General features: G+C 50.3%; 1 protein-coding gene across 1 annotated transcript in view; it reads right to left on the reverse strand.

The window, feature by feature from the left end:
- Window positions 1-16,697: 16,697 nt before the first annotated feature.
- PVALB (parvalbumin) overlaps window positions 16,698-17,893 on the reverse strand; it is a 19,183-nt gene continuing 17,987 nt past the window's right edge. The window contains exon 5 of the mRNA XM_017856915.1: window positions 16,698-16,916. Within this exon, the coding sequence (XP_017712404.1) occupies window positions 16,888-16,916 (29 nt within the window). The 3' untranslated portion in view covers window positions 16,698-16,887. The remainder of the gene's footprint in view (window positions 16,917-17,893) is intronic.

The raw sequence follows: 17,893 nt of genomic DNA on the forward strand, positions 1-17,893 counted from the left end.
TGAGGCACGGTGCTTTGATTTACATCCCAGAGCCCAGAGCTCCTGAGTCCTGCTGGAGAGTTCTTCTCGCACCTGCCGCCGTCCCTCACTGCCCACTTCCCACACTCCACGCATAAAGCCTGTGTGGTTATGTTCAGGGAGGGCCAAGGAATTCCGGGTGCCTCAGGCTGGAGCTATGTCAAATTCTGCTAGAGGCAAAGTTGCGTGGGTCCCTAACTCTCTACCCTTTTATTCCCTTCCCCAGTCCCCACTCCATATAACATCCTGTAGCTGCACGACAGAGTGCCCTTCCCAGACCAGCCCTCCCCCGGCCGCTGCACCCACCACGCTCAGGGCCCATCTTAGTTAATTCCTCACCTCATGCCCGTGGAAACCTAACAGCCCAGTTTCATTCTCGCATCATGCCCTGGAATGCGCCGTAGACACCCTGGGTTCCATTTTCCACCCAGTGGCCAGCATCGTCTTTTAAAAATCTTAATTTAGGATAGGTAATCTCACCCCAAGGCCTAACATTTAAAAGAGAAAATCTACAGAGAACGTCCCCTCCGTCCTGCCCCTGACAGTTGCTTGTGTACCCTTTCGGAGAGATTTTACATATATCCCAGCACAAAAGTGCATACACATTATTATTATTATTTTTGTTTTATTTATTTATTTTGTTTTTGAGACGGAGTCTTGCTCTGTTTCCCAGGCTGCAGTTCAGTGGCGCCATCTCGGCTCACTGTGACTCCCTCTCCTGGGTTCAAGCAATTCCCCTGCCTCAGCCTCCCAAGTAGCTGGGACGACAGGCGCCCTCCACCACCTCTGGCTAATTTTTTGTATTTTTAGTAGAGACGGGGTTTCACCGTGTTAACCGGAATGGTTTCGATCTCCTGACTGCAGGTGATCCGCCAGCCTCGGCCTCCCAAAGTGCTGGGATTACAGGTGTGAACCACCGCACCTGGCCGCATACACATTCTCATTCTTTCTCTCCTTCTTCCCTCTGCAAATAGAAGCCAGCAGCCACACTCCAGCATTTTGCTTTTCCATCTAATGTGCTTTGGAGTGGCCCCATGTCTGTACTCAAAGTGCCCCTCGGTCTTTTGTGTGGCTGAGCCCCATTCCACTGTAAAAAGTGATGCTTCTAAATATCATCACATTTCCACTGAAAGTCCCCCAAAGGCTTCCCACTGTGCTTGGGGGAAAGTCCACCTTCCCCACGGAGCTGTCAGGCCTGGTGAGAGGGCAGCACCTCCTCCCTGGCCAGTTTCATCTTCCCAGCAGCCAGCTCTCTGCATCCTCACGCTCAAGTTGCCTGTTCTGCTTCAGGGCCTTCACCTTGCTACCCTCACTAATCTAGTTAACTCCTGTATGCCTTTCTCAGCTCAAACATAATTTGCCCTCCACATCCTGCACACTCTGGACACCAGTGGCAGTCACCACCACTTGTCATTACTGGCGGGGCACACCATGCAGGCTCTAGAGCCAGCCAGACCCCTGGGGTTCAAATCCCAGCTCCACCGCTTCCTTATTGTGTGACCTTGGGCAGCTGACTACACTTCTCTGTCCCTGTTTCCTCCCATGTGGAATGGGAGCATGAATAGATTCCTGGTCCTCGGGTTTTGTAGTGGGGATTAAATGACTGGCCAGAGCAAACCTCTTCTACCAACTGGTGCAAATCTTTGAGGGAGGACCATGTCTCCTTGGCAGCCGTCATATCCCGGTGCCTGGTTGATAGTAGGAATTCTGTAAATATGAGTCAGAAAGACTGCACTTTAGTGTGGGTCTCTGTAGGAATCATTGTCTTAACCCACTGGTTCTCAAACTGAGCCGCTCGTGATACTAGTTAATAACACGGTAATAACAGCCAGGCCGGGTGCAGTGGCTCAGGCCTATAATCCCAGCACTTTGGGAGGCTGACGTGGGTGGATCACCTGAGGTCAGGAGTTCGAGACCAGCCTGACCAATATAGTGAAACCCCATCTCTACTAAAAATACAAAAATTTGCTGAGTGTGGTGGCAGGCGCTTGTAGTCCCAGCTACTCGGGAGGCTGAGGCAGGAGAATCGCTTGAACCCAGGAGGTGGAGGTTGCAGTGAGCTGAGATCGCGCCACTGCACTCCTGCCTGGGTGACAAGTGAGACTGTCTTAAAAAAAAAAAAAAAATCACTCATAGCTGGGTGGTCAAGTCCAATGCCGGGCTTTAGGACAGGGGACACTTTGCACTTACTATGTGGCAGGCCTGGAATAAGCACTTAAGCCTCATGGTAACTGCATGAAGTGGGGACTATCATTATGCCCATTCTACAGGTGAGGAAACTGAGACACAGGGAAGTTTAGCAATATACTAGCCATGAACCCACCTTCTTAGCCACTGGCCGCACTATCTCTGATGGAACGTCTCTGCAGAGGTGGCACAGCCTCTCCTTCCTCCTGCCATTCCTTTGCCTTGCTTGGAGATCCCTCTTCTCCTGCTTCTCTTCCTGCTCCTCCCCGCTCCGCTGGGCTTTCTCCCATACCTTGGAGGCTTCTTCGCTCCCTGCTCCTGAAGCGGTTCCCCTAGAGCTCATCCTGACCCTTCCTTCCCTCCAGGGGATTCCTGGTAAGCACTTTCTCTGTGACTTGACAGACAGCAGGCCACTTGATATGGCTGGGCTTGGGACGGTAATACCTGTAACCTCCCTCTTCTTTGAAGAGTTACCACAAGGGTCAAAACTGACACCACGAAGTGCCTGAGACATGCTTTGCAAGCTGTTAAATGCTGGACAAAGGTAACAGCTGTCACGGCTACCATGATCAGCTCTGTTCAGAGGCTGGTTCCCTCATCGTCTCCTCCAAATATTTTTGGCACAAGTTGTCAGCACCCAAATGTGGCATCTGGGAGCTGGAATTCAGCAGCCTTCTAACAGGTTGTGAAAATATCCATTAGATGTTCAGGCTACAAAGCTGGTGGGGGGGTGGGTGCCTTTCTCCAATGGAACTGCAGGGGAAACACAGGTTGGCCGAGAGAAGAGCGTTATCTGACCGGGCCAGTGGGGCAGGACTCCAGGCTGCCTCCTGAGCCTCTTGGAGCTGTAAACAGGCGTGATTGTTTTGGCAGGAGGCATCCCACTGTCAAAGAGGACGCTGATGAGATGCAAAGCAACCCAGACCCTTTCAACTTCTTCCACCTGAGGGTGGTGTGCCCAGTGGTACGAGCACCCAGTAGAGGGACAGGAGGGCAGACATTTAAGTCAACAGATCTGAGTTTAAAGTCTAAGCAAAAAACACGTCTGTGGCCCACTCTCAGTATCCCCATCTCGCTTGCTGGGAAAGATTTTGAACATCCTACCAACTTAATCATTGTTGGGGAAAACACAGTTTTGGGATATGCCGAGCTGGAGAGTGGGTTCTGAATTGTGTAAAATACTCCCCAACTGCTGGACTTCACCTGGTCTGGTAACTCTTACTTGGGCTCCATCCATTTTCTGGAGGAGGAAACTGAGGCTCAGCTAAATGCACCAAATGACACGTGGACATGAAATAGCTAATAAGAAGGACTGAGACGAGAACTGAAATCTTCTCTCTCCAAACCTGACCCCCTTGGCTTACTGGCTGGGTGACCTCGGGAGAGCTCGTGAACTTCTCTGAGCTTCTGTTTCCTTATCTGTAAAGTGAGGCTGATGTTAAGACCTATCCCGGAGAGCTGTGAGGGTTAAATGGGATTCTATACGGAAACCACTTGGCCCAGCCGAAGAGTAAACACTGGGTAATGCTCCCCGTTATTACTACTTTAGGGCACACAGTTGTTACATAAATAGAGGAGTGGATGAATAAATAAAAACGCTCTTATCTCTACCAGGGACTGGAAGCTTTCTTTGTAAGAAGCCCATGAAGTGTAGGCAATTTCCTTTTGATGACAATGAAATGCCCACTGAAGCAGTTTATGGTGGCAGAAGAATTGGGCCTGGCTTCCTCTGTGATTCACATTCTTGAAGATCTTTCCAAATGCAGAGAAAGGGCTGGCCCCAGATCATCTGAGATGGTCTCTCTGGTGATGCTGACAAGGTGACGTTTTGGATGATTATGCAAGAAACCTTCCAAGAACTGACCCTCTGCTGCAGCAAAAAGCTTTGAATTTTGCAAAACTGTCGGAGCATAGCAATTTCTCATCTGGCGCTGGCTCACCCAGTGAGATTTGCAGGCATCCCAGAATTGTCTCTGAAACACTCTGCCCAGCCCATTGCCCTCTGCTCACTCCTCGAGAATTAACAGATGTGAGCGATAGAGGAGAGGGTGACAAGTGGCCCGAGACCTGGAGAAGCCAGGGTGGTAAGAGCGGGGCGCAGGCTTCTTGCTGGAGCGAATCCAAGGCGGCCCCACAGGCTCCCTGCTGAATACAGAGAGCATCAGAGCGTACTCTGTTTCCACAGCACGATGTTCAAGGGCCTGGTCCCCTTCCACATTCGCTCTGGGCTGCGGAGAGCTGGCTGCTTTCTAGTTTGTGTCCCTGAATACTGCACTTGCATTGGGACTGGGGTGCAAATAACCCCACAGGATAGACCAGTTTAGCTAGGGCTCTGGGATTACATAAACCACATATAATCCCCAACTCCAACACTGCCTTGGTGGAGCCTCCCCAGGAGCCGACCCACAGCAAGGACTAGAGTACAAGTGGTTTATTGTAAAGTGACTCCCAAAGCACCTCCAGGGGAGTGGACAAGTGAGAGAGGGAGAAGGAGGAAGGCCGAAGGGGGAACTAATGAACCCACCACCACCACCTGTGGTCTACAGAGGTTCAGGCCTGCCCAGGCTGGGGAGACTGCCTGGAGCTGACCTCAGATCATCCTGGTAGAGGGGAGGAAGCTGGTGTGTTCTGATCCAGCTCACTGTTCTGTGTTGGTCGAGGGCTGGGTGGGGCACTGCTCTCGGGCACTTCTACAACTACGTGTTGTAAATTTTCTTTGATTTCTACAGCATTGGTTAGAATTAAGTCTGTTTCAGGTACAAACGGGCCTGTTTTCCTCCTGTCACAGGCACTCTTTTTCGTTGTTGTTGTTTTTGTTTGTTTGTTGAGACGGAGCCTCGCTCTGTCGCCGGGGCTGGGGTGCAGTGGCGCAATCTCGGCTCACTGCAACCTCTGCCTCCTGGGTTCAAGCGATTCTCCTACCTCAGCCTCCTGAGTAGCTGGGATTACAGGTGTGCACCATCACACCTGGCTAATTTTTGTATTTTTAGTAGAGATGGGTTTCACCATGTTGGCCAGGCTGGTCTCGAACTCCTGGGCTCAAGTGATCTGCCCACCTCGGCCTCCCAAATTGCTGGGATTATGGGCACGAGCCACCCTTAGGCTGGCAGCTTGCACGCCAGTGGGAGGGCTTTAAGGAGCCATCAGGGACCCAGGCTTCTCCTGGACTTCTAATGCCACCGTCATCAGCTACAATTTTAGTTTCTGTGGTTGTAAGAAGGCAGCTCCATCTCTGGACACCAAGGCTGCATCCTAGGCATGGCAAAGGAGGAAGGCCAAGGCCAGAGGCTAAGAGGTTCTGCTTCTCCAGAAGCTTCCATGCAAACCCCACCCAGGGTTGTCTGTGGACACCCATAGACCAAAACCGCGTCTTCTGATCAGGGGAATATTTTCCACAGGGCACATTGCTGCCCTGCCTCTAAATGGGTTTCTGATGGAAAGAAAGGTGAGAATTAGTGGTGAGTAGGCAACAGTGATGATCACTGGGTAATCATATATAATGTCACCAATGAAAAATTAAACTCCACAGCATATGCATGTCCCCAGGTCACTACAGAAGAGCCTCAGTATTTTAAAGGACACGCGATAGTATGTTTGTGGATGCCCATCATGTTTCTCAACCTCTGCCCTTCCTGTGTTGCTGCAGCCAGTCACCTGTCTGCACGCCGCCGCCTGTCTGCACGCTGCCGTCTGTCTGCACACTGCTGCCTGACCCTGAGGGAGGCTGGGGTCTGGTGTGGGCACTAAGGTATGCCCAGAGGAGCGGCATCAGGAGCAGCAGCTGGTGGTGATGCCACCACTAGGAGACACCATCAGAGCCAGGAGGTGGCAGGCACACTGTAGGGACAGCCGCCCAGGCAGAGCAGCCCACAGGAGGGACGTGAACTGCAAACTCATCTCCTCTGAACCCAGTGACATCAGCCCATTAGAGCGCTTAACTTTGCTGGCATTCTGAACCCTGGGTCAGGTCAGGAAGCAGAAAATAAAAACGGCCTGGAAACTTTTCTGCCTCTTTAGGAAGTGACACTTTCTTTGGATCCATCTGTGTGACACCTGTGCTCAGTAGATATCTGGTGAATGATTGATTCAACAAGGTAACAAGGAGCCAGCAGGAGGCTAAATGGGTTTTTAATGACCTGTAAATCATCTCAGATCACAGCATCTCCGAGTTGGGAGGAACATGTTGTCTAGGGGACATGTTGTCTCATCTCCGTTTGCATGCCTCTCATGTCGGGATGCTCACTGCCTTGCAGAACAGCCGGTCTTACTGCTCCGGAGCTCTGAGGGTAGACAGGGCTTCCTCAGGTTTAGTCAAGAGCCATTGCCTTCTCAATCTCACTAGCTGGTCCTGATTTTGCACCCACAGAATCACAAAAAATAAACCCAGTTCCTCTTCAGACTCCACTCCCTGCCCCTAATTATAGAAAGGCATATTTTCTCCGTATGCAGGTGCTTTGCTTTCTGTTTTGCTTTGTTTTCTGTGTTTATTTACTCAACAAAGCTGTATTAAGCACCTCCTTTGTGCCAGGGACTGTATGAAGTGCTGGGGTTACAATAGTGAAAAATTCCAGCTCGCAGGAAACCTAAAACCAAACGGGGAAGATGGGTGAGGACAATGATGGTTGCGGTGAAATTCACATGACACACAATTAGCCATTTTAAAGTGTACAAGTCAGTGGCATTCAGCGTGTTCACAATCTTGTGTAACCACCAACTCTGGCTTCAAAACTTGTCACCACCCCAGAATGTACCCATTAAATAATCACTCCCCATTCTCTGCTTCCCGATCTCCTGGAAACCACTAATGTGTCTTCTCTCTCTGCGGACTAACCTATTCTGGATATTTCAAATGTTTATTTATTTACTTGTTTTATTTATTTATTTTTTTTAAGAAAAAGTCTCGCTCTGTCGCCAGGCTGGAGTGCAATGGCACGATCTCGGCTCACTGCAACCTCCGCCTCCTGGGTTCAAGTGATTCTCTTGCCTCAACCTCCCTTTGTAGCTGGGACTACAGGCATGAGCCACCACGCCTAGCGAATTTTTGTATTTTTAGGAGAGATGGGTTTCATCATGTTGGCCAGGCTGGTCTCGAACTCCTGACCTCAAGTGATCCACCCGCCTCGGACTCCCAAAGTGCTGGGATTACAGGTGTGAGTCACTGCTCTCAACCCTGGATATTTCATATAAAAGGAATCTTCTACCATGTCATCTTTTGTGGCTGACTTCTTTCACGTAGCATAATGTTTTCAAGGTTTACCCAAGTTGTAGCATGTATCAGTACTTTATTCTTTTTGCCGAGACAGGTGGATCACGAGGTCAGGAGATCGAGACCATCCTGGCTAACACGGTGAAACCCCGTCTCTACTAAAAAATACAAAAAACTAGCCGGGCGAGGTGGCGGGCGCCTGTAGTCCCAGCTACTCGGGAGGCTGAGGCAGGAGAATGGCGTGAACCCGGGAGGCGGAGCTTGCAGTGAGCTGAGATCCGGCCACTGCACTCCAGCCTGGGCGACAGAGCGAGACTCCGTCTCAAAAAAAAAAAAAATTCCATTGTATGGTATGTCACATTTTGATTTTCCATTCATCCATTTATGGATATGTGGGTTGCTTTCACCTTTGGCTATTATGAATAATTGTTGCTATAAATATTTGTATACAAGCCCAGGCCCGGTGGCTTACGTCTGTAATCCCAGTGCTTTGGGAGGCCAAGGCTGGTGGATCACCTGAAGTCAGGAGTTCGAGACCAAACTGGCTAACACGGTGAAACCCTGTCTCTACTAAAAATACAAAAATCAGCTGGGCCTGATGGTGGTGATGCCTGTAATCCCAGCTACTTGGGAGGCTGAGGCAGGAGAATCGCTTGAACCCGGGAGGCAGAGGTTGCAGTGAGCCGAGATCGTACCACTGCACTCCAGCATGGGTGACAGAGCAAGACTCTGTCTCAAAAAAACAAAAACAAACCAAAAATATTTGTATCTAAGTTTCTGTGTGGGATTGTCTGTTTTTTTTTTTTGTGAGACGGTGAGTCTCGCTCTCTGCACCCAGGGCTGGAGGCAGGGGCCAGGATCTCGGCTCACGCAAGCGCCGCCTCCCGGGTTATACAGCCATTCTCCTGCCTCAGCTCCCGAGTAGCTGGCGACAGACTACAGGCGCCCGCACCTCGCCAGGCTAGTTTTTGGTATTTTTTAGTATGAGACGGTTTTCACCGTAGTTACACAGGACATGGTCTCGATCTCCTGACCTCGTGAGCCGCCGCGCTCGGACTCCCAACAGGATGTTTTTTCATTTCTCTTGATATGGCAGCCATAGAATGGAATCTTCTGGAACAATAGAAAGAAAACTCCATGTTCCAGAAACTTGTGTTCCGTTTTTTTGTTTTTTTTTTGTTTTGTTTTGAGACAGAGGGTCTCGGCTCGGTTGCCCAGGCTGGAGTGCGAGTGGTGCGTCGCAGCTACGGCACAGCCGCTCCACCGCCCCAGGCGTTCAAAGCGATTTCTCCTGCCTCAGTCTCCTGAGTAGCTGGGACTAAAGGTGTGTGCCACCACACCTGGCTAATTTTTTGTATTTTTGGTAGAGACGGGGTTTCACCATGTTAGCCAGGATGGTCTCTATCTCCTGACGTGATCCGCCCGCCTTGGCCTCCCAAAGTGCTAGGATTACAGGCGTGAGCCACTGCCCCTGGCATTTTAACTTTTTAAGAAATGGCCAAACTGTTTTTCACAGTGATTGCACCACTTTATGTTGTCACCAGCAATATATGAGGGTACCAATTTCTCAGCATCTTTGCCAATGCTTCTTATTTTCATGTTTTTGGATGGTAGCCATCCTGGTGAGTGTACAGGCACCTCATTGTGATTTTGCTGTGCATCTCCTTAATTGCAAATGGTGCTGAGCATCTTCTCACATGCCTGGTGGCCATTTGTGTATCATGTTTAGAGAAATGTCTTTTCAAGTCCTTTGCCCACTTTTTAATTGGGTTGCATGATGGTAAGTTTTATGTGTCAAATTGACTGGGCCACGGGGTGCCCAGATGTTTGATGAAACATTCTCCCGGGTGATTCTGTGAGGGTGTTTGGGGATGAGTTCATATTTAAATTAACTGAATAAAGTGATTGCCCTCCTCAGTGTGAGCGAGACTCATCCAATTAGTTTAAGGCCTGAATGGAACAAAAAGGCTGACCCTCCTCCAAGGAAAAGAAAATTTCTTTCACTGCCTTCAGCCTGGGACATTGGCTTTTTTCCTGCCTCTGGACTCAGAAGCTACACCATCAGCTCTCTCAGGCCTCCAGCTTGCCGATTCATCCTGCAGATGCTGGGTCTTGTTCATCTCCCTCATTGTGTAAGCCAGTTCCTTACAATAATTTTTTTTAAAAAGTAGATGGAGTTTTGCTCTTGTTGCCCAGGCTGGAATGCAATGGCATAGTCTCGGCTGACTGTAACCTCCGCCTCCCGGGTTTAAGTAATTCTCCTGCCTCAGCCTCCCGAGTAGCTGGGATTACAGGCCTGTGCCACCACACACAGCTAATTTTGTATTTTTAGTAGAGACAGGGTTTCTCCACGTTGGTCAGGCTGGTCTCAAACTTCCAACCTCAGGTGATCCCCTCGCCTCAGCCTCCCAAAGTACTGGGATTATAGGCGTGAGCCACCACGCCTGGCCACAAATCTTTTTATGCACTACATACATGTGTGTATACACACACACGCACACGTACATATACAAGTTGAGAACTCTCAGATCTGAAAATCCGAAATCTGAAATGCTCCAAAATTGGAAACTTTTGAGAGTCATTGTAATGCTCATTGGAGCAGTTTGAATTTTGAATTTTTGGATTTGGAGTGCTCAGTCAGTAAGTATAATGCAAATACTTCACAACCCAAAACAATCCAAAATATTTCTGCTTCCAAGCATTTTGGATAAGGGATACCCAACCTGTGCACCTGTGCATGCACACACACACACATCCTATTCTGCTTCTCTGGAAGACTCTAATATAGGTGGTTTATCTTTTGGTTGTTGAGGTGCAGGCGTTCTTTATATATTTGGGATACTAAATCCTTACCAGATGTAGGATTCACAGCTATTTTGGTCCCTTTGAGAAGACAGATGCTTAGAGAGGCAACGAATATGAAGTGGAGTTGGGGGGCAGAAAGCACAGGGCAGGAGTCCCTCAGCACAGATGCTCCCAAGAGCAGGCTTAGCTGGCTGATGTATCGTGGAGCCCATTGCACCTGGCACTGAGTAGGTTCTCAACAAAGAGTTGTGGGTAAAAATGAGCAAGTAGCTTGGATGTTGGGTGGGAATAAACAAGGCTTCCCGGAGGGAGCCTCATTGAAGCTGAAGCCTGAGTCTGGTGTAGCAATGAGCCAGGCAGGGGAGGAATAGTGATGTGGCCGAAGGAATAGCTTATGTGAGGGCCCAGAGGAAAGGGAGGACATGGCAGTTTTGAGGAATGGCACATTTTATGTAGTTGAAGCAGAGGATGCAGGGAATGAACGTAGGGTTGCAGGGCTAAGTGGAGGAGGTGAGAGAGAAGAACGCAGGAGAGTAGCGAGAAAAGGGGAAACGTGAAGTTGGAAGGGGTCAGACATGAAGGGTTTTGTGGGCTGTGAAGGAGTTTGGGGCTCTCTGAGAAAGAGGGAGGAAGAACAAAGCCATGAAGGGTTCAGGAATGAGTGGCAGCCATAAGAAGGCCCAGTGCTCTCAGGCCCCTGGGAGGATGCAGGGGAAGCTGACTCCTCCAGGCTCCTTGCAGTTCAAATTCTGGCTCTGTCCCCCATCAGGCAAAAAGTGGGGTCAAACAAATGGATTAAGCAAAGCTACTTAAGCTGCATTTCGTCATCTGTATGACAGGGGCCGTGAGGAGCCTGTGGGTTCTAGAGACAAACTAAAGGATTGTGTCCTAAGTCCCCAAATTTGACCCTCACCAGATCCCAAATAAAGGACACAGAAAGGACCCATTCCTGCGAATGACTTCTCTGAGGAGGTACAGGGAGAGGGGAAACTGAGGGAGGGCAAGGCAACTGAGAATAGAAATTGAGGGGGGGGCCTTTTGTGGCACAGTTTGGGGTCCAGGCGGGCTGCCCAGGCCTTCCTCCTCCGGCGGCACCGAGGCAGGAGGATAAGAAGGGAACCAAGAATACCAGACCTATGTCCCATTTGCTGAACCGCCTCTTGTAAACAGTCTTCTGGGTCTAAATAAACCAACATCAGATTCACCCAATTTGAATCTTCCTAGACTAATGTGTCTGAATGGCCGCAGATGCCTTGGGGACGGGAATCTTTATTGGGAAGGCAGAGAGGGAAAGAGGCTGAATGCTTTGAGAAGTGATTGCTTCGATGAGGTCATCCTTCTAAAGTGTTTAGCTGTGTCGGGCACAAGTAGGCACTCAGAAATTATTTGTCAAGTCAGTGAATACATGTTTGCAATTTTCACTTTTATTGGCTGTGTGGTTTGGGCAAGTTGCCTAACCTCTCTGAACCTTCCTGTATAAAACAGACAGACATCTCTTCCTTGGATGGCTACAGTGTGGATTAAGACACGGTGCCTTAGTCCATTTGGACTGCTATAACAAATACCTTAGACTGGGTGATTTGTAAACAACAGAAATTTATTGCTCACAGTTCTGGAGGCTGGGAAGTCCAAGATCAGGGTGCTGGAAGCCTCAGTGTCTGGTGAGGGCTCCTGCTTCACAGATGGCTCCCTGTTGCTATAGCCTCACATGGTGAAAGGGCAAAGGGCTAGGAGCCTCCCTCAGGGCTCCTGTACGAGGGCACTCATCCCATCCATGAGGGTTCCACTCCTATGACCCATCACCTCCCAAAGGCCCCACCTTCTAATACCATCGCCTTGAGAGTTGGGTTTTGACTGTAAATTTTGGAGGGACACAAACCTTCAGACCATAGCAGATGGTATATGCAAAGTGTCCAGCAAGAAGGAGGAAGATGCAGATTTGGAATCCAGCTCTGTCCAGCTCCAGAGCTACAGCCCAGCACAGTAATATTACCCAGGGTCATGGTTGATAGCAGAGGGCAGCTCAATCCTGACTTTCCCACCCATCCTTTCTCTCTGTGGAGTCTTTGTTCTGATGCTCCTGGCTCTTCCTTCTCCCCTGAGTCCCCTGTCTCCTAGCTCGGGGACCAGGGCTAGCAGATCCAGGGATCCAGTGATCATTTACCACTCGATGAAGCTGGGCCCTCCCAGCTCTTATTAAAACCACTCAGAGACAGATTGATTTGGGGCCCTTCCTCCGGCCTGATATTTCTCCTTCCTGCTCCCAGCCTCTCAGACAAAAAGGCATAGAGATAAGCAGCGAGCTTCCTCTGACCATGACAATGAAGCGAAGGAGCTGCATTCAACAGATGAGAAAACCCAGAGGCGGCTGGTGGTGCAGGTGTCAGGGTGGGGGTGGCTGGAGACTGAGGAAATGGAGCCCAGTGATACCGGGCCACAGAGGGCTATGCTGGGCAGGGAGGGCTTCCTGTCATGCCTGCATTCCTTACTGAGTTAGCAGCTCCCTGTGGATGGCACCATGGCAGGAGTGGCACAGCAGGGGCCAGGGGCCAAGCCCCGTTCTGCTCTGCACTGCTGTATGGCTTTGAGTGAGTCACAAGCCACGGTGGGCCTTTATGACCACATCTGCATCAGGATGGGTGAAGCCCAGCATCTTTCTGATGCCAGGTTCTAGGATTTAGCAGGACCCCTGCAGATGTGCCCTGCTCTCAGGCATCGTGTGGTCTTTGGGAGAGGTGGACGGAAATCAGATTGTCACATATTGCTTTTTTTTTTTTTCATTTCACTTACAGGAGTCATGCAGGGGCTCTAACCTCAGTTGGGGGTGATGCTCCAGAGTAGATTCCTGAGGATGAAGAGGATTGAGCCAGGGAAAGGGGGATTGGGGAGGACAGGGAGGCAGAATGGGCCAGGCTGAGGGAGAAGGGTTGGGATGGAGGCTGGGTCATGCCCTTAGGCAGGAACTTTGTGTTTGGCTCCGGGATTTGAGTCTATAAATTGGGCAGTAGCTGGAAAGATTTAAGCAGAACAATGTGATTTGATCTATGTTTTGGAAAGAGCCCTTGGGCTCCGGGTGGAGAAGGGAGAGGGAAGGGGAGAGGAGGCCAGGAGACAGGCTGGGGACCACTGCAGTGGTTCACGGACACAAGGGCGGTCCCACCAGTGTCTCCCAGAGACGGGGAGAAGCCAGCCCTCTTGACACAGTGAAGGTTGCAGTGTAGAAAGAAGCCAAACCGGTGTTGCAGACACTGACTGGATATTAGTCGCGTTTGAACAGATGCCCGTGTCTGAACTGGAGACTCTTTACAAATGGGAGACCCAGGCTGCCAGGCTCCTCTATGTCAGGCCCAATCCCACCCGTGATAGGGCCCAGATTCAGTTGGTGGCCAAGGGCAAGAGAAATGGCTGGGTGGAGCACGACGTGGGAGTCAGGAGGAAGAGGGCTTGGCGAATGACTGCTGGGGTCAGCAAGGCTGTCCCTTGTCATTTCACCTCCCCCACCACACTCCTGTGCTCCCCTCCAACCCCTGCTCCACAAGATGCCCACCGCTGTCACCCTGCGCTGTGCACAGTGGTATGTTGAGTCATTAAGCCCTGCATTTAATTCCAGCTCTGCCTCTTGCTGGCTGTGTGTCCCCAGAGGGCCTTGGCTTTCTTGCCTGTAAAGGGGGTAATGGTAGTGCTTATTGCCGAGGCTTGTTGAAAGGAGGAAATGAGATGTCGTGGTTTAGTAAATAGAACCCTCCCACCCCCAAGGTGGCCGCCATTACTGCTGCCTCTGTTATCCTGCAGCAACAGCACAGGGGCCCTGAGCCCTTGCAGGGAAGCCATTTCCTCCTTGACCTTCCCAGGCCCCAGGCAGAGTCTTTTCAAAACAGGGTCCTGGAGCCAATGCCCTGCATCCCCCAAGAGGTCAAAGGGCCATGCTCTCAGATGCGTGGCTGCCGCGCCATTTGCTGCCCTAAGTCTGAATTGCATGGTGTGGGCTGTCATGCAGGTGCAGAACAAGAGGCACTGAGGCCACTCCAGGCCGGCGGGCAGCTGTCACTGTCGTCCTGACCTGCCTGTCCTCTCACAGGGCTCTGACCTGGTTTCTGGGTGAAATGCTCCAGCTCTTCAGCCCCCACCCCTTCGCCTGCATTCCACACAGACCCAGCATGGGGTGGGCCCTCTTCCTCTTCCCCAACCCCACCTTGGTGTCCAGAGTTGGGCCCTCTGAGACCCCACATGAAGACCCAAGTCTGCATTGGTCCTGACTGTTGTCACAAGCATGTGTGTGTACCAGTGCCCTCCTGCCTGCCCACGTGCACGTGCATATTCCCACTCCCATGCCCATTACCACGTTCTCCACCTCTGGCTCACAAGCCACCTTTATGCAGGCCCTGGCACCTGGCTGAGCCCCTGGCAGGGCAGCCCTTTGGGGTTTGCTGCTGTGTTGACCCAGTTCCCAGTGTTGGCCTTGAGTCCCCTCCCAGGCCTAGGACTGCTTGCTCTGAGCCTGGCTACCACCCTGGATGGATGCCTGGGTCCTGATGGGTTGTCTGCCCCAGGCTGGGCCCTCAGGGAGAGGCTTCCTGACAGTCCTGCCTAAGGGCAACACCTCAGAGAGCAGGGGAGGTGCAGGGCATGGGGTCTGGTGAGAGAGAGACTACCACTCCAATGCCCCGTCCCCACCCAGGGAAATCTAAAATAACTTCCCCAAGGCTGTCTTGGGGAACAGCAGAAGTCATTCTGTAGGCCATGTTCACCCCCAGCATCAGTCCCCACTTTTCATTTCCTCAGGGGTGCCCCTCTCCCACCCTCAGGCCACGAGCCTTGTGTGTGACTAACTCCACCTGTCTCCAATCAGGATCCCTCCTCCCAGCCTCTGTGTCTGACTCAGGAAGGGACACAGGCTCTGGAGGTGATGCTGGGGTTGGGGTCCTTGATCTTCCCCGTGGTTGCCGTGTGACTTTTAAATTCTACGTGCCTTAGTTTCCTCATCTATACAAGGGATGTAATAATAGCACGCATTTCATAGGGCTGTTGTGCAGATGGAATCCTGTAAAAGACTCAGCACAGAGTAAGTGCTCAGTAAACATTAGTTACTAGTATTAATGGGACTCAATCTGGGGCCTTCTGAGAGAGCGTTTGGGAATAAGAAGTTCTTTTTTTTTTTTTTTTTGCTGGTAATGCTGAATGTTCACCTTGGGCTGTTGTGGGAATCTTGCCATCATGAAGGCAGAGCTCTCCTGATAACAAATTCAGCACAAAGGAAGGCAGTACTCAGAGAGAGGAAAAGAGGGACTTAGTCCTGATGATATCACTTGAGTCCCTTGATCCAGCTGTTCCTGAAGACCTACCCCTAACTATTCAGGCACATAAGCCAATCAAGTCCTTTGTTTCCTTCTTTTTTAGCTGAAGTTACTTGAGTTGGGGTTCTGTGATTTGTAATAAAAAGTCTTAATGGTATCCATCCATCTATGTGTCTATCCATCCATCCACCCACTCATCCATTCATCCATCCATCCGTCCGTCCGTCCGTCCGTCCATCCATCCGTCCGTCCGTCCGTCCGTCCGTCCGTCCGTCCATCCATCCATCCATCCATCCATCCATTTGTTCATCCATCCATCCATCCATCCATCCATCCATCCATCCATCCAATCCAGTTTCCATCCATTCGCATCCATGTCATCCATCCCATCCCCCACCCATCCACCCATTCATCCATCCCATCCATTCTACCACTCATCCCCCAATCCATTTACCCATTGCTGCCCACCCATCTACCCATCCATCCATCCATCTATCTATTTATCCATCCAGTCCATCCACCCAGCCCATTCATCCATCCAATTTCATCCACCCACCATTCATCCATCCATTTCATCCACCCATCTAATCCAACACACCCATTCAACCCACCCAGTCCATCTATCCATCCATTTCATCCATTCCAATCCATCCACCCACCCATCCACCCATCCCATCCACACACCCATCTAAAAAGAAACCCCCCCATCCACCTGTCCACCCACCCACCCACCCATTCATCCATCCATCCATTCACCCACCCATCCATCCATTTACCCATCCACCCACCCATCTACCCATCCATCCATTATCTATCTATCTATCCATCCATCCATCCATCCATCCATCCACCCACCCACCCACCTACTCAACCATGGACCTGCATTCAAACCCCAACACTAACAAATCCTATCTTTGTGGGCTTAGGCACATCACTTCCCCTCTCTGAGACTTAGTTTTTTAGAGAATGGGAGTTTCATCACCTACCTTATGGGGTGGTGTTAGGGAGTAAGTGGGTAACCTCTGTAGAGTGCCATGCTTAGTACCTAGTGCAAAAAAGAGGCTGTTCCCTTCCATTCTCTCCTATCACATCTTTTCTAACTGTTGAAATCTGGCCCCCACCCCCTGCCCGGATGCATCTGGAAAGCCAATGCCTGACTAGGCCTGAGTCTTCCTCAGCAAGCAGAGTCTGGCTGGTACAACCTTTATTGCTTCTCCAGCATTTTCCAGAAGAATGGTGTCATTAGAGGGCCACAGGGGATGGGTGGAGTAAAAAATAACATAAACAAACTGAACAGAAATGCAGGAGGGTGGCAAGAGGGGCTGAGATGGAGTGTTCAGGGCAGAGAGGTGGAAGACCTGGGGCAGTCAGTGCTTCTTAGCTTTCAGCCACCAGAGTGGAGAATTCTGCAGAAGAAAATGACAAAGGAAAGTGAGTCAGAGGCTGGAATGCAAGAGAGACTGTCCACACCTGACTGCAGGGCCCTGGGCGGTGCTTTCTCTGGGTTCTTGCTTCTGCTGCAGGAGCCCCAGAGTGTGCGTGTGAAAATGAATGAATGAATAAATGAATGAGTGGGCAGATGAGTGAAGTGAGGTGGAACATGATGGGCCTACCATATCTTTTGCTTCACCATGTCATGCCACACGCAAAATCAATAATAATAACTACAATAATAACAATAGCATTAATAATAATAGTTTTCTGAATGCTTATCATATGCCAGGCACTATTCGAAACACTTTATATGCAGTATCTCATTTGACTCTGACAATAATCCTATCTGGTGCATTTTGTCATTGTTCCTGTTCTACAGATGAAGAAACTGAGGCTCAGGGTCCAGTAATATTTCTGGACTTCTCTGCTGTTTTTCTCCCCAGCAGATGAGAGAGGACAAGGAGTTGGCTGCCATATGCCACTACATGTCTCTGAGATGCCATATCACAGCCTGGTGGAGAGTGTGGGGTGTCAGGCAAGTTCCTATCACCCTAGAAAATGCAGTGTTGTCTTGGCTGGGCACAGTGGCTCACGCCTGTAATCCCAGCACTTTGAGAGACTGAGGCAGGTGAATCACTTGAGGTCAGGAGTTTGAGACCAGCCTGGCCAACATGGTAAAACCCTGTACCTACTAAAAATGCAAAAATTAGCTGGGTGTGGTGGTGGGTGCCTGTAATCCCAGCTACTCCAAAGGCTGAGGCAGGAGAATTGCTTGAACCCAGAAGGTGGAGGTTGCAGTGAGCTGAGATTGTGCCACTGCACTTCACCCTGGGCAACAGAATGAGACTCCGTCTCAAAGCAAAACAAAACAAAACAAAACAAAACAAAACAAAACAACAACAAAGAAAGAAAGAAAGAAAGAAAGAAAGAAAGAAAGAAAAAAGAAAGG

Source organism: Rhinopithecus bieti, unplaced genomic scaffold, assembly GCF_001698545.2.
Source record: "Rhinopithecus bieti isolate Rb0 unplaced genomic scaffold, ASM169854v2 scaffold_42532, whole genome shotgun sequence".
Taxonomy (NCBI): domain Eukaryota; kingdom Metazoa; phylum Chordata; class Mammalia; order Primates; family Cercopithecidae; genus Rhinopithecus; species Rhinopithecus bieti.